The 14579-nt window shown below is 39.4% G+C and overlaps 1 protein-coding gene across 1 annotated transcript in view; it reads left to right on the top strand.

Moving 5' to 3' along the window:
* The window catches only part of GPC4 (glypican 4), a 116998-nt gene that overhangs the window by 81566 nt on the left and 20853 nt on the right, over window positions 1-14579 (top strand). The window contains exon 3 of the mRNA NM_001265741.1: window positions 12389-12780. Within this exon, the coding sequence (NP_001252670.1) occupies window positions 12389-12780 (392 nt within the window). The remainder of the gene's footprint in view (window positions 1-12388; window positions 12781-14579) is intronic.

Genomic DNA, 14579 nt, shown 5'->3' with positions numbered 1-14579 from the left:
TTGGGAGGTTGAGGTGAGAGGAACACTTGAGCCTGGGAGTTCAAGGCTGCAGTGAGCCAAGATCATGCCACTGCACTCCAGCCTAGGCAACAGAACAAGACCCTGTCTCAAAACAAATAAATGAAATAATATAACAAAATACAGCATAGACAATAAAGTTAGGGAACATAGATACAAGTGTTTTTTAAATAGGTAGTAGCTGAAATGTATTTGATCTAGAGATCAGTATACTGGAATGCTGGAATACTGGAATGCCAGAATACTTTGCACATTTTCTCCATGTTAGGTTACAGAAACAATGAGATAATTTTATAAAAATCTTAGTTGACTGGTACTAATAGTTGACTATGAATATGCAAATCATAGTCCCCTTGTGGGTGCTGCATTGATTGACTAATTTTTTTGTTTGTTTGTTTTGAGATGGAGCCTTGCTCTGTTGCCCAGGCTGGAGTGCAGTGGCACAATCTTGGCTCACTGCAACCTCCACCTCCTGGGTTCAAGTGATTCTCCTGTCTCAGCCTCCCAAGTAGCTGGGATTACAGGCACACACCACCACACCCAGCTAATTTTTGTATTTTTAATAGAGACGTGGTTTCACCATGTTGGCCAGGCTAGTCTCGAACTCCTGACCTCAGGTGATCCGCCCACCTCGGCCTCCCAAAGCGCTGGGATTACAGGCGTGAGCCACCACGCCTGCCGATGATTGACTAATTTTTAAGACTGTCAATTAGGACTTGCCAGTAATTCTCAAGGCCTGCCAATCCAAGGGCATTGATTAACAGGCTGCCTATAGGATATGCCTTGATTTTCAGAAATTCAAGGGTAGATGCTTTGGTCAAAGAATTATCCAAACTATTATAATAGCTAAACCCTGGCTCTTTGGTGTGAATTGAAGAGAGAAATTTGGGCAGACTAAAAAGTTGGTGGTAGGGAACCAAGATGGAGCAGTGAAGTTGCACAGAGACAGCTGGGGACATATAGTAAGGAAATAGTAAAAGGACACATGGAAATATTCTGGGTCAGGCAACTTCAAGGGAGTACCTTTTGTCATCTGCAAGCTTATAGTGTAAATTCAAAGTGGTGACCTTGACCCCAGAGAACTTTGTCTACCATCAAAACCTGTCTATGTCTATGAGATACTACTTCTTTCTAAGGTAGAAATAATTACTTTTAAAGTAATTATTGAAAAAGAAAAAACTTTCCAACAAAAAGTTTGGGGGCTTGTAGAGAGTTAGCCTTCTGTTACCGGAAATAATTCCATTATCCCAGTTTTCCATCATTCTTCCTCAGTTGACCCTGGTCAGGGTTATAGTTGCCAGCTCTGGCATTTTTGGAGTCATTGGATTTGAGAGATGAGTCCCTTCTCCAGGTCCCTTACCTCTAAGGCCCTTTTTTTGTTCTGTACTTTTAATTTTCTATCGTTTGTACATCTCAAGAGACTACACTCTATATCAGTTTTTAAGATATAAACGTGTGTGTGTTTGGATTTGGGTGAAGTACAAGAGAAAACTTCCTCCGCCTCAAAAATTATCACATTTCTTATATTTTAAATACATATAACTGAGTTTAAAGATTGGTCTCTATGTTTTTGTATGCTGTCATTTTTCAAACCCACTTTATAACTTAGGGTGTTTAATACCAGAAATCTGCTATCTGCTGGAGACAGAGCCAGATTGTGGTAGTGACAGAGCTAGGTGCTCCCCCTCTTGGCCAATTCTGGGAATTTTTTGATAGTAGAGCTGCTAATTAACTTAGCTGAATTAGTCATCTCATGAATATGCTAATCACATACTTAATTCAGGAGGGAGTTAGGGAAAATTGCTTGGCAAAGGGAATAGAAATAGAAGTGGGGCATAATCCGTGTTTTGGGACTACAGCATGAAGACCCATCCCCAAATGCCTGGCATTTTGTGAGAAAATAGTTTTTAAAAGAAGCATAGTTAAAAACCCAAATAGGTTAAGGTGATTACAGCTGCCACGTTAAATGTATTTCTGAATTACCTAGTAAAAATGATGTTATAATTATGAAGTAATATCATTGCTATATAACTGCCTGTATCAAACTGTAGATATTTTGCATGTTTGAAGAACTAAGGAAATGCATGTTGTCTGATGCTAGTCTATTGGGAAAACTCCTTTGTCATTTTTAGAGCAAATTTAGCAACTTTGGATGGGAGGCAGTGCACAGTGAATTATCATCCTAGTTCTGCAGTGAACCCACTGTGACTGTGACCTGGGGCAATTAATTGAGTCTCAGTTTTCCCATCCATAAAATGAGGGGGTTGAGCTAGATGCTCTCTAAAACCCTTTCAATTCTACCAATTCTGTGAATCTTTTAAACATGTGACTAGACCAGCTGCTTTAGTGAAAGGCCTTACAAGATGTTAATTAGCCGTCTGTATGGTACCCTCTATTTTCCCTCTATCATTTTTTAACTCTCAGCTACTTTCACCAGGTCTTTGAAAAACCCTCCCATGAGCCTGAAGCTTGTTAACTTGAATAATAGTAGAAATTTTCTGAATTAGCTTAAAACGCACATAAAAGAAATAATTGTCTGTCCCATCTATCTGCATGGGCCAAGTGTAAACCAAGCAGCTACCCTTCCCTTAAGCCCTAAGGCCCCTTGTTTCCTATCACTTCACAGAGGCAGGGCACGAAGCACTCTTCAGACTTAGCAGAATCTGCGTTTTAATCACTAACTGCAAATTTTCTGTAGTTCATATTAGCCATTAACCAGTGCAGAGGCTGAGTGGGAGGCATTAGAATTTATATGCCCGTGAAAGGCATATCTCAGTGGAAGTGAGCTGTCTGCTAACCTTAAAAGACAAATATGTCCAGCTAAGCTTCATGGCCATTAACTAAGCTGAAATTTCTGTAATTTTCCTGACCCCTGACCTTAACTATTTTCTACCTATATAGATAGATTATTATCATTTATATGGCCACAGTTACTTACTAAAGATCCCCTGAGAGGGTTTTAAATTGGAAAAAGTCTAAAACATCCTCAAAGTAAGTGTGTCATAGATATGCATAGCATAACATACAACACTGATTGGTTTTTAATCCTCACCTCACATTTCATTAAGACATTAAAAAAAATCATTGCTTTCTAAAACCTCTGCTACAGTACAGTGGGCAACATTTCGTAGGCCGAGTAGCCTCAAAAGTACAGAGAAAGACACGAGGCCTTCTGGCCTTCTTGCAAATGCAGTGTTTCTTCCAGATTATGCCAGTGGTCTTCGATTTAGTTCGAAAGCACTGCTACTCTTTCCTTTATGATTCTATTTTCTTTTCCTTCCATATGAAAGAGACTAAAAAGCCAGCCACTTTTGCTAATTCTTTTATAATCTCTCTGTGAAACTTGACCAGAATGAGCCACTGCAAGCTTACTGTAATCAAATCAAAAGCTCAGACAAAATACACACATTTCTCTATTGACAAAGGTTTTCTGCCTTTTGAGTTGTTATCTGAAGTGTGACCAATTGTGGCTGTAGCATTGGCTGTCTCATCGGATTGAAAATGCATGTGTAGCTTCTACAGAGCCCGAAGTACTTTAACTTTGGGTCTTCTCCTATTAGCTTTGACTTCTTCAGAAGGCATGACATCAGCAAGAAGCAATGGATCTGTCTGGAGGGAAGTAAATACATAGAGGAGCTTCAAATGAACTGCTTGTATCAACTCTGTTGGTTCATTACTCTTTGGGCCTGGGAGTTTGGAATGTTGTTCATCACTGCCTGCTCTGCTTCTGTATGTCTGTCTATCCAGGCAAAGAACAGGGGTTAGTTGATCTAGCACTGACTCCGGCTGATTGACTGAGAGAATTCCCTATCCAGACAGGCTTCAGCCCTTTCTTGTTCATTGTCCACACCCATCTTCATCACCCTCTCTCTTGAAAGAATTAGCAGAGCAATGGAAACTCTTGTAATAAATATGACTCTAACAGCAAGGATGGTACATGGACACAACCTTTCTGCAGATAGATTTGGCAATGTGTCAGCAATTTTGAATATGTTCATACTCATTGATTTAGTAATTCCACTTCTGGGTGTGTATCCCAAGGAAAGAAAGATCTGCATAAACACTTATGTACAATGTTAATAGGATGTTCATCACAGCATTATTTCTAGGAGTAGGAAATTGGAAATAAGCCTGCATGCCCCACAGTGATTACATTATTCTCCGTCCATGTGGTGTCATTGTTTGCAGTCATTAAAAATGATGCTTCTGCTGGGCGCAGTGGCTAAAGCCTGTCATCCTAGCAGTTTGGGAGGCCAAATTGGGTGGATCACTTGAGATCAGGAGTTTGAGACCAGCCTGGCCAACATGGTAAAACCCCATCTCTACTAAAATACAAAAATTAGCCAGGCGTTGTGGTACACGCCTGTAATCCCAGCTACTCGGGAGGCTGAGTCAGAAGACTCACTTGAACCAGAGGGGTGGAGGTTGCAGTGAGTTGAGATCGCACTACTGCACTCCAGCCTGGGTGACAGAGCAAGACTCTGTCTCGAAAAAAAAAAAAATGATGCTTCTGAAGAAGTTTCAAATACATAGAAAATACAAACCATATAGTGTTACATAAGAACGCGGTGCAAATACATTTTGATTTCAACCATGTAACAACATGTATTTTCAAGGGAAAAGGTAGGAAGGAAATTTGATAAGCCATTTTCACTGTCTTTTAACAGTGGGGATTATATTTGTATTTTCTTCATACCTATCCGTATTTTTCAAGTTGCTATAATGAGGAATACTTTTTAGGAAAAAAAATTACATATTTCTTTATGAAAAAATATGGAAACTGCTTTGGTGAAGTTTTAAAATAATGTTTTTCTTTTTATTAAGTATTACAGTGAAATTTGGAAAAGTAGAAAAATACATCAAATCCTCCAGTGGTTAAATAGAATGAAGGGAATAAAGGGAAATAAAGTTACTTTTGAAAGCATGAAGGTATGTCACTTTTCTGATTATAAAATGTCACTGAAATATCTGAGGGAACAAAATCAAGAAAGAAAGAATGAAAAAAATTATCCTTGATCCCCAGCACCCAACCATCACTCTTGGGTGATTTACCTCATCTTTTTGTGTACCTAGATAATACATATACATACATGCATATTGGTATCATAATGATTTGCTATTTCATGTTCTGATTTTTTTTTTCTTTGACACAGAGTCTCACTGTGTTGGCCAGGCTGGAGTGCAGTGGCTCGATCTCAGCTCACTTCAACCTCTGTCTCCCAGGTTCAAGTGATTCTCACACCTCAGCCTCCCAAGTAGCTGGGATTACAGGCGCATGCCACCACACCTGGCTAATTTTTGTATTTTTAGTAGAGACAGAGTTTCACCATATCAGTCAGGCTGGTTTCGAACTCCTGACCTCAAGTGATCTGCCCACCTTGGCCTCTCAAAGTGCTTGGATTACAGGCGTGAGCCACTGTGCCTGGCCTGATTTTTCTCTTGACATTAGATTATTAACAGATAGACTCTATTATGAGATGTGTTTTGAAGCTATATGGTACCTCTCTGACTGATCCACATAGAGGTGAGAACATGGAACACTTGCAATGGCTCCTCCAGCTCCCTAGCTTACTTACACATGCCTGAAACCTTCTCTGGGCATTTCTGAATGCACAGAACTCTGGGCATGCTAAAGCCAATTGCCTAGCTGGTACTGAGAGTGCCCTTAGTAGAAATGGAATGATGCCCAGCAAAAGGGACCTTACAATACTGAGCCTGTGTCCCTGGCCATATTAGCCAAAGATGAGGGCCATCAGTAAACATTGTATTTATTCCCTTGGAGCCTTAGCATTCAAAATGTGTTCACGAATAAAAGCAACCTTGGGAAGAAAGGCTGATCTTATTTTGGCAGAATCCTCTAGTACTCTGTGATATGCTAATAGCTCCTAATAAGAGCTACAGCTGGTGATTGGCCTGTCCACCAAGGAGCAGCCTGGTTTTTTGTTTTGTTTTGTTTTGTTTTGTTTTTTCCTTAGAGTTAGGGTCTCACTCTGTTGCCCAGGCTGGAGTGCAGTGGTGTAATCATAGCTCACTGCAGCCTTGAACTCTTGGGCTTAAGCGATTCTCCCACCTCAGCCTCCCTAGTAGCTACGACTACAGGCATGCAGCACCATGACTTGGTAAGTTTTTAAATTTTTGTAGAGATGGGGTCTCACTTTTCAGGGTGGTCTAAAACTCCTAGCTTCAAGCAGTCCTCCCATCTTGGCCTCCTAAAGTGTTGGGATTACAGGCATGAGCTGCTGCACCTGGCCAAGGAGCAGCATATTGATTTGCTATCAGTTGATAAACGTAAGTTGAGTATATGATCTTTTGGTACACCATGCCTTAGCAGGCACTCTTGAGGAGTGAGATTATGCCATGCTTGAGAAAAAATGCCTGTTTAAAAAACAAAAAAAAATTATGCAGACTTTATCAAAAAAGCAAAACAGGAGGAGATAGTGATAAACCCAAGTTTCAGGTTGTCAGTAAAATACTTGCTACTTTTCCTTTTTTCCCTTACATTCTTAGATGCTTATGTTTGCTGTTCTTCATTAATTACTTGATCTTAGGTGAAAGAGTCGATGGGTGTAACTCTTTAAATTTTCTTAGAAGTTTGAAAGGCATGATTTGTAGCATTTACAAGGAGGCTTCTTTTTTCAGCACTTTTGTTGATCTAGTAACTTAATGTTTGCATGCCACACCAGGGGTATGAAGTACAGCATTTATAGTAAGAGAAAAATCAATCCTTCTATGTAAAAGGCAGCTTCCTAATAATGTAAATACCAGGTGGTAATTTATAGCACCAAAAAAAAAAAAAATGATCAAATAAAAAGGGCCCCAATCTCTTAAGGTTATGGGTTAATTCTAGAATGCATTCTAGTTCATTAATCAATAGCCAGTTGATTGTTTATAAAGGAGTAACTAATGTGGCATTTAGTAGCAGAACTGGAGGTTCTTTGGCCTATTTCAAGAATTTTGAATGTTTGTTTGATGTAAGACAAATAGCTGGGGATAGAAGTTCCAGAAGTACATGATGTTCTTCTCTTTTTTAAAAGACAGGATATTTACATAGAAAACTTTTATATGGAAAATGTTTGCCTTTTCACTCTAGTTTTTCCCATGTTAAATTGGTACTACTTGCATTTAGAATGATTATATTTTAGAACTGGAAAGTACTTACACTTCCCTAGCTCAATCCTTATACCAAGTGGACTTCTGGCAAAGAAGGTAGTATGCAAATGAAATACATGGGTGGAGGGTGTTGACCTGCTGATTAATTCTTATTTTTTATATATATGTGGTGCGTGTGTTATTCTCTTGTTTAATATAATGTAAACTCTCTTCTCAAGGGTGAGGTTTCCCCATTCCCTATTTTTCACCCAGCAGTCACTCCCACCTTCATAGATATCTGGGACATTTCACAACCTTTGAAGGTAGAACCATTAAGCATTTCCCTTAGGATAAACAGTTCCCAATTTTATAAGGCCTTGGGTCTTCTTAGAAGACCTCCAGCAGCTTTGGCTTCATTTATGTACCCTCAGATAGATAATGTTTGACTCCACTAGGAAAAATAAAAACCAGTCTTTAAAGATTTTTTTAAATGATTGTAGATACAAAGAAACTCTAAGAGTGACAACACTGTTATCTCACATATTAGTAATAACGTTTATTTGTTGAGCATCTACTTTATGCCAAGCATTATCCATATGAGGTGAGTGATAATAGCCCCATTTTATGGATGGGATAAAAGAGGCTCAGAGAGATTAGTCCTTTTCCCCGAGCAGGGTCATAGAGTCCCTGAGTGAGAGATCTCCTGTTTTTTCCCACTGTGTCCTCCTGCTTTAGATTCATAGCGTGTTACAGTGTTTATTTCCATCCCTGTGTTGAGTGGCCATTCATGAGTTCAAGGAGTAGCAGCTGCTTTATCTTTAGAATGTATATACTTAAGCCTTCAAACTGAAAATTGAAGGGGAAATAAACCCTGATCACAGACGCTATATTTCAAATCCTTGCAAACCACCACCTCTCAAACTTTCTTTCAGACACCAGTAGCTTTACTTAAAACAGATTCCCTGAGCAACATTTTTACATGAATACAAGCAATTGCTGCACAGATCTAACTTCCAATTTGCTTGGCTTTTGATCGTTGTGGAATCCTGGTTTACATTGCTCTTGGCTGGTTCTCTCTTAGTCACCAAGTGTATTGTAATTAGTTTCAGGCATAATGATTATGAGCAATGATTGCTAGGTGTCTAGGGCCTGTACAGCTCTTCTTCAGCAGTTAAGATCTGACCCTGATTCTGAGTTCTGAGAATAATTGAAAAAAAAAAATGGAGATGAACATTGCAGTGATTACTGAAGTTGCTATTGATGGCTGTGGACCGGGATCTGAATGGCTAATTTATGCTTCTTTCTTCATTGTAAAGGTAAATGTCATGGGAATAGAAAGGAGGATTGGGGCTGTGAAAGAATTATGCAAGAACATGCGAGCTGCTAGTTTAATAAAAGGAACAGATGCAAAAGGATTTTTTCCCCTTCTTTCTAATAGCAAATTATTATGCTTTGGTTGATATTGTCCCTAATTGCTATGGATTTTAGAATTTAAAAGATGTCTGCCATCCTTATGAGGTCCCTTTGAGGCAAAAGGCATAGGTAGAATAGTCCCATGTAACAGGGCTAGTAAGAATCCGTCTAAAAAGAAATGAGTCTGGGTCTTCTGGATCCCCTGATTTTTGTCTGGTTGACTCTCATAGATTAAATATATGAATATTTAGGAACTTTTTGTATGTAGTGCGAGATTAACAATTTTATAGACGTTTAAAAAAAATCTCTGGTGTTCTCATAAAACCGTATGTGGAGAGTGGCAGTGTATGGTAAAGGTGAATTGGTTGGGGGAAATTTGTCTTACCAGAAATTTTCATTATGGTCTGATTGGGCAGAGAGAAAGTTAAGATGCATGGTAAAACACCATGTGCTTTGATTTGAGCCCATAAGAGCCACTCAGTACATACTTGTCAAATTGCATACCCATTTGGAGAAATTGTGACGTTTTAACTCGTTATATCAGTTTTATAGAATTTCTCAAGCATTTATTAACCACATGCTCACTCAAATGCTCTTTATATTTGCAACTTATGTAGCCACATTAAAGAGTCTTTTAAAATGTGAAGGAAAGAAAATAAATTTTCTGAGTGATGAAATGAATTAGGATTTAGTATGTATATAGCACCAAGCTAGGCTCTTAAAGTACACACTAGCATAAACACACACACACACACTCTGAAACTTTCCTAGACAGAATGTGAGTCATGCAAACCAAAGTATGGTCCATGGTGGGTGTTGGACAGGGGCATGTCAGTTTCAAATCGGTCTCCTGTTCATTAGGCCATTTCTCTTATACTCCAGAGTAGCTATGTTATATATGGCTACATCCACCCACAAGCTCTTGACCTGAATGAGGAACTCCAAGATAGAAAACATTTTACTTTTTCCATAAAGTGTTCAGTGATTTAGTGTTTGTTTGACTTGCGGCACTTTGTCAAAAGGCTAAACTTTGACATTTATTAGAAGTTTTAAATTAAAACTAAGCTTGAAATGTCACACTGCACCCCACCCCTAGAAACCAACATGACTCCAGGTGACATTCCTTAAAAATACAAGTGAGTTTTGGGAATTACTTACTAAATGAGTCTGAAAGCACAAGTCAAATAATTCTGAATGTCCAGTCTCTGCTGATATGTGCCAATTTTATGAGCCATATAATAAAAATTCAATATAAGGAAGGACCTGTGGTTGCTGTTGGAATCCACTTTTTTTGGTCATGAAATATTAATAGCACTGGATTGACACAAGGCTTGCATATTATTCTCAATGATGACAAGGCTTTATTTTTCCACTATATAATAGCTATGTGTGCAACACACTGGTCATGTAATAACGCAACCTACATGTGCCTTTAATGCCCTCCATGAGCAATCACCACTTGGCAAGGCTGGTAGCAAAATTCAAGCATGGTGTGGGACATGGACCAGATGGTATTTAAGGTCCCTTCTTAACTTTGAACTCTAGAAAAGTACTGCGTACATTTAATCATCTATGTTAACACTTAGTTGAGAGAGTTCCACACAAGAAAATTTGTCCCCAAGACAATAAAAAAGTCATTCCTAGGAATGCAACAAATTTATTAAAAAACACAATTCATTGGAAAGACATTTTCTCTTAATTAAAACATTAATGCTTACCCTGACAGCTTCACACTCAACACAGCCCCTGAGTTGTTGGTGCTTGCAACTGATAGGTGAAATGGGAGAAGTTTCAGCAGCTAGAGCAGTTGTCCTCCAACTTTAGGGTATATCGGAATCACAGATAGCTGAAAATTTTGGCCTGTCCACCAAACCATTTGGCCTGGACAAGCCAGTTGCCTAGCTGCTGCTGAGAGTGCCCTTAGTAGAAATGGAATGATGCACAGCAAAAGGGACCCTCCAGGGTTTCTGATTCGGTAAGTCTGGGGTGGGGCCGAGAATTTGCATTTATAGCAAGTGCCCAGGTGATGCTGATCCTGCTGGTCCCAGGCCCACACTTTGAGAACCACTCAGGGGATTTTGGAGAGAATAAAAGGCCATCCCAGGTAGCTGATTGGTATGCTTCTTTTATTGTTCTCCTAACTCTGTGCAGTTTCTGCCCTCTCACTTTCAGGGAGAGAGCTTTGGTTAAAATGTCAGGCTGCACACTTGTAATGGGGATGAGTTGACCTGTCTGTTTGTTTACTATGCAGAGGAAGTCTGTTTCCCTTTGTTTCTCTGAAGAAAGCCCAGTAAACAAAAGGCAAGCAATAGTAGGGAAAAGAACCAGATGAAAAGGAGAGAAGCAAAGAAAAAAAAACACACACACACACAAATCATACCTACAATGTTTGAAAAGCTGGAACCAGGGAGGACTGTGGACTTTATCCTTAGGCCTCAAGGAACCACTAAGTGATGAGTTAGGGGCTGAGAGACATAAGTATAGAATCTCTTGGCATGTCAGGAAAGTCACACACATACATCTCCCTGCAAAAGTATTCAGTTTCCTCCATCCAGATTTTGAAAAGCTATTTGGAATTAGTGGCCAGTCTCTGAGTTGTCCACCCAACGTGAGAAGAGAATGGTTTTGTAGGACTATTGCATTTTGATAAGCTCACCAATGTTCTGGCTTTGAAGTAGGTGTCATATTTTCTTTTCTGTTCCATATTTACTCAGAGGCAGTTTCTTATTTGATGTGGTCCTTATATTTTGCTTTGGTATTTGTTATATTTCCTGCTTATAAACTTGATATCATGAGGTGTTTATTTTTATACCAGGCAAGAGATTCTTTAAGAATGATTAATGTTACAGATACACTGTTGGCTTGTTTTTTCATTGAAGTTTCTGAGGAAAGCTTCAGGAGAAAACTCTAGTTTGCCATTTGTAGTTAAGAGATTAAAATATCTAACACTTAGTCTGTGGCTGTATGGTGGCCAAAAAGTAAATCTGAAATAACCAGGTATTCTCATTTACATTTTTCAGTTTTTTCATGTTGTCTCATAAATATACTATATTTATTATTAAGTCCATTATGCATGCTCTCTCTCTCTCTCTCTCTCTCACACACACACACAGACACACACACACACAATCAGAAGGAACATTGAAAAGAGTCTCATGATGTTATTGTATAAATCCTTTAGAAACCCAGGATCAAGCTGGATACTCCCAATTTGTACTACTGTCACAGAGAAACACCCAGGAACTTATTTTCAGAAAACTTATGTGCTTGCTTGTAGGGGTGTTTGATGATGTTTTTTGGCCTCAAGCATTTTCCAGGCAGCTATAGTGCATGATCATATAGATAAGTAAAAAGGAGAAATGAAAAAAAATTCAGGCCCAAGTAAAATAACAACTTTTTGAAGACACCTGTCCTGCTCTTAGGTTACAATTAGAAGGCATGGTTAACTTTGGCTTAGATTCTTAAGTAAAAAGTTGAGGGAAATCTCATGTTTTAGACTTCATGTGCCCATTTTTTTCCAGTTTTTCTTTATCCACCTATGACAGAAAGTGAGAGAGAGAATGAGAGAATGTGTGTATTGTACTGACTCCTGAGAAATTGCTAGTTTAAATTTTCATTTTTTTCCTCTCTCAGACACCTATGTAAGTGACTTTGTGACATAGGTTTCCTTTCATTGGCAAAGGATCTGAGATGCCACATTCCCCAAAGGAAATTCACCCTATATACAAACATGTTTTCCAATTTAATTGTGGGTTTTTTTTTTCGTTTTCAAATTTACTGGAAAAGCAGTTATTTAAATACTGAAAACTCTTTCGTTTTTCCTTTTTTTTTCTTTTTTTTTTTTTTTTTTTTTTGGTGTTGGTTTTAGAATTCTTCAAAGAACTACTTGAAAATGCAGAGAAATCCCTGAATGATATGTTTGTGAAGACATATGGCCATTTATACATGCAAAATTCTGAGCTATTTAAAGATCTCTTCGTAGAATTGAAGCGTTACTACGTGGTGGGAAATGTGAACCTGGAAGAAATGCTAAATGACTTCTGGGCTCGCCTCCTGGAGCGGATGTTCCGCCTGGTGAACTCCCAGTACCACTTTACAGATGAGTATCTGGAATGTGTGAGCAAGTATACGGAGCAGCTGAAGCCCTTCGGAGATGTCCCTCGCAAACTGAAGCTCCAGGTTACTCGTGCATTTGTAGCAGCCCGTACTTTTGCTCAAGGCTTAGCAGTTGCCGGAGATGTTGTGAGCAAGGTCTCCGTGGTAAGCACTCTTTGTCTTCTCTGTTTTTGTTTTTGTTTTGTTTTGTTTCATGTTAAAAGAACGTTTGGGAAAGGTAGAAAAATAAATCACCAGAATTCTGTTGGCTCAATAGCAGCCTTTTGTTCCTGTCTTACCTCTTCTGTCCCATACTTTGTCCTTACACATGTACATTTTAGAGTTACTAAACAATACTGTGATCAGAATCTTCACCTATCGTTATTATTGTGGTTTCTTTTGTAGCTATTCTTAGAAGGGGGAATATATGTTTACTCAGGAATCTTAATTTTAAAAGTGGGTTAATACTGCCATACCCCTTTTAGCTCTTATTCTACTTCCTTTCTATACAAACAAACATACACACACAGGCTCCACATTTGGTGGTTTTGTGTAACTATGAGCCTACTAGTTATAATCTAGAAAAGCATTTAATCTCTGTGAGCATATGTTTCCTTGGTAGAAGGTATACCCAGAGATCTTTGGAAGATAGGTGTCTATGACAATCAGTGTGGACCACACTGCTGTTGACTCATGACTTTGTAGGATTACCAATACAGAAAGTGAAATTGTAATATGTGATCAGGAGCTGATGAAATGAACCTGTTTCCTCATTGGGAAATTCAGCAAATTGAACTGGATAGACTGTTCTTTTTTTTTTTTTTTTTTTTTTTTTTTTTTGGAGATAGGGACAAGGTCTTGCTCTGCTGCCCAGGCCAGAGTGCAGTGGCAGGATCTCAGCTCACTGCACCCTCCACCTCCGGGGCTCAAGCAATTCTACTGACACAGCCTCCCTAGTAGCTGGGATTACAGGTGTGTGCCAGTACGCCTGGCTAATTTTTTGTATTTGTAGTAGAGATGGGGTTTCACCATGTTGGCCAGGCTGGTCTCGAACTCCTGGCCTCAAGTGATCCTCCTGTCTTGGCTTCTCAGAGTGCTGGGATTACAAGTGAGAGCCACCACGCCTGGCCGATAGACTCTGTTCTTGAGCTGAGCAGGATCTAGCTTTAGGGGATTCCTTGAGCAGAAGCAACGGAGAAAGAAGTCTTCTGTGGGTGAGACTGTGCAATTGTGCCTTTACCTCCCAGTTCCACCAGAGAGTCTTTGCTTTCTTTGACTTCACACAGTGGGGATCTGAGCAAGATTTCAAGGGGAAAAGGGTTCCGCTGCTCCTTCACTGCCACTCCCCTCCCCCAAATGAAATCTGAAAACTTCTTGAAGACCCTACCACCTCTACCTTTCCATAAGTTGATACCAGGGAAGAAACATAAATATACTGGGGCAAAGTGATCTTAGCAAGGCTGGTCTTAGTGCTGTCAACTTTAGGCCCTCAAAGAGAAAGCCAAATGTCAGCCTCTGCTAAAAAGCCTGGATGCACAACAACATCAGATTCTGCCGAGGCCATTTGATTGTTTTGAGGACTGGAAGAATGGACAGCATAAAAACTGGACAGCACTACAAACATGAAAATAGACACCTGATTGCCTCTCACAGTTTATCTACAGTTAGGGTGACCATATAATTTATTGTCCAAATAGGACACTTACTGTCTAAATCAAGAGGTGCTTATTAGCAAATTATTCACAGACAACAGGTGTCACTTTTTTTTTTTTTTCACAGAGTCTCACTCTGTCACCCAGGCTTGAGTGCAGTGGTGAGATCTCCGCTCACTGCAACCTCCACTTCCCGGGCTCAGATGACAACAGGTGTCACCAATTTTTTTTTCCCCGGACTCTTGTTCTATCACCCAGGCTTGAATGCAGTGGCGAGATCTCTGCTCACTGCAACCTCCAACTCCCAGACTC

Source organism: Macaca mulatta, chromosome X, assembly GCF_049350105.2.
Source record: "Macaca mulatta isolate MMU2019108-1 chromosome X, T2T-MMU8v2.0, whole genome shotgun sequence".
NCBI lineage: Eukaryota > Metazoa > Chordata > Mammalia > Primates > Cercopithecidae > Macaca > Macaca mulatta.
This window is presented reverse-complemented; position numbering and strand designations above follow the sequence as displayed.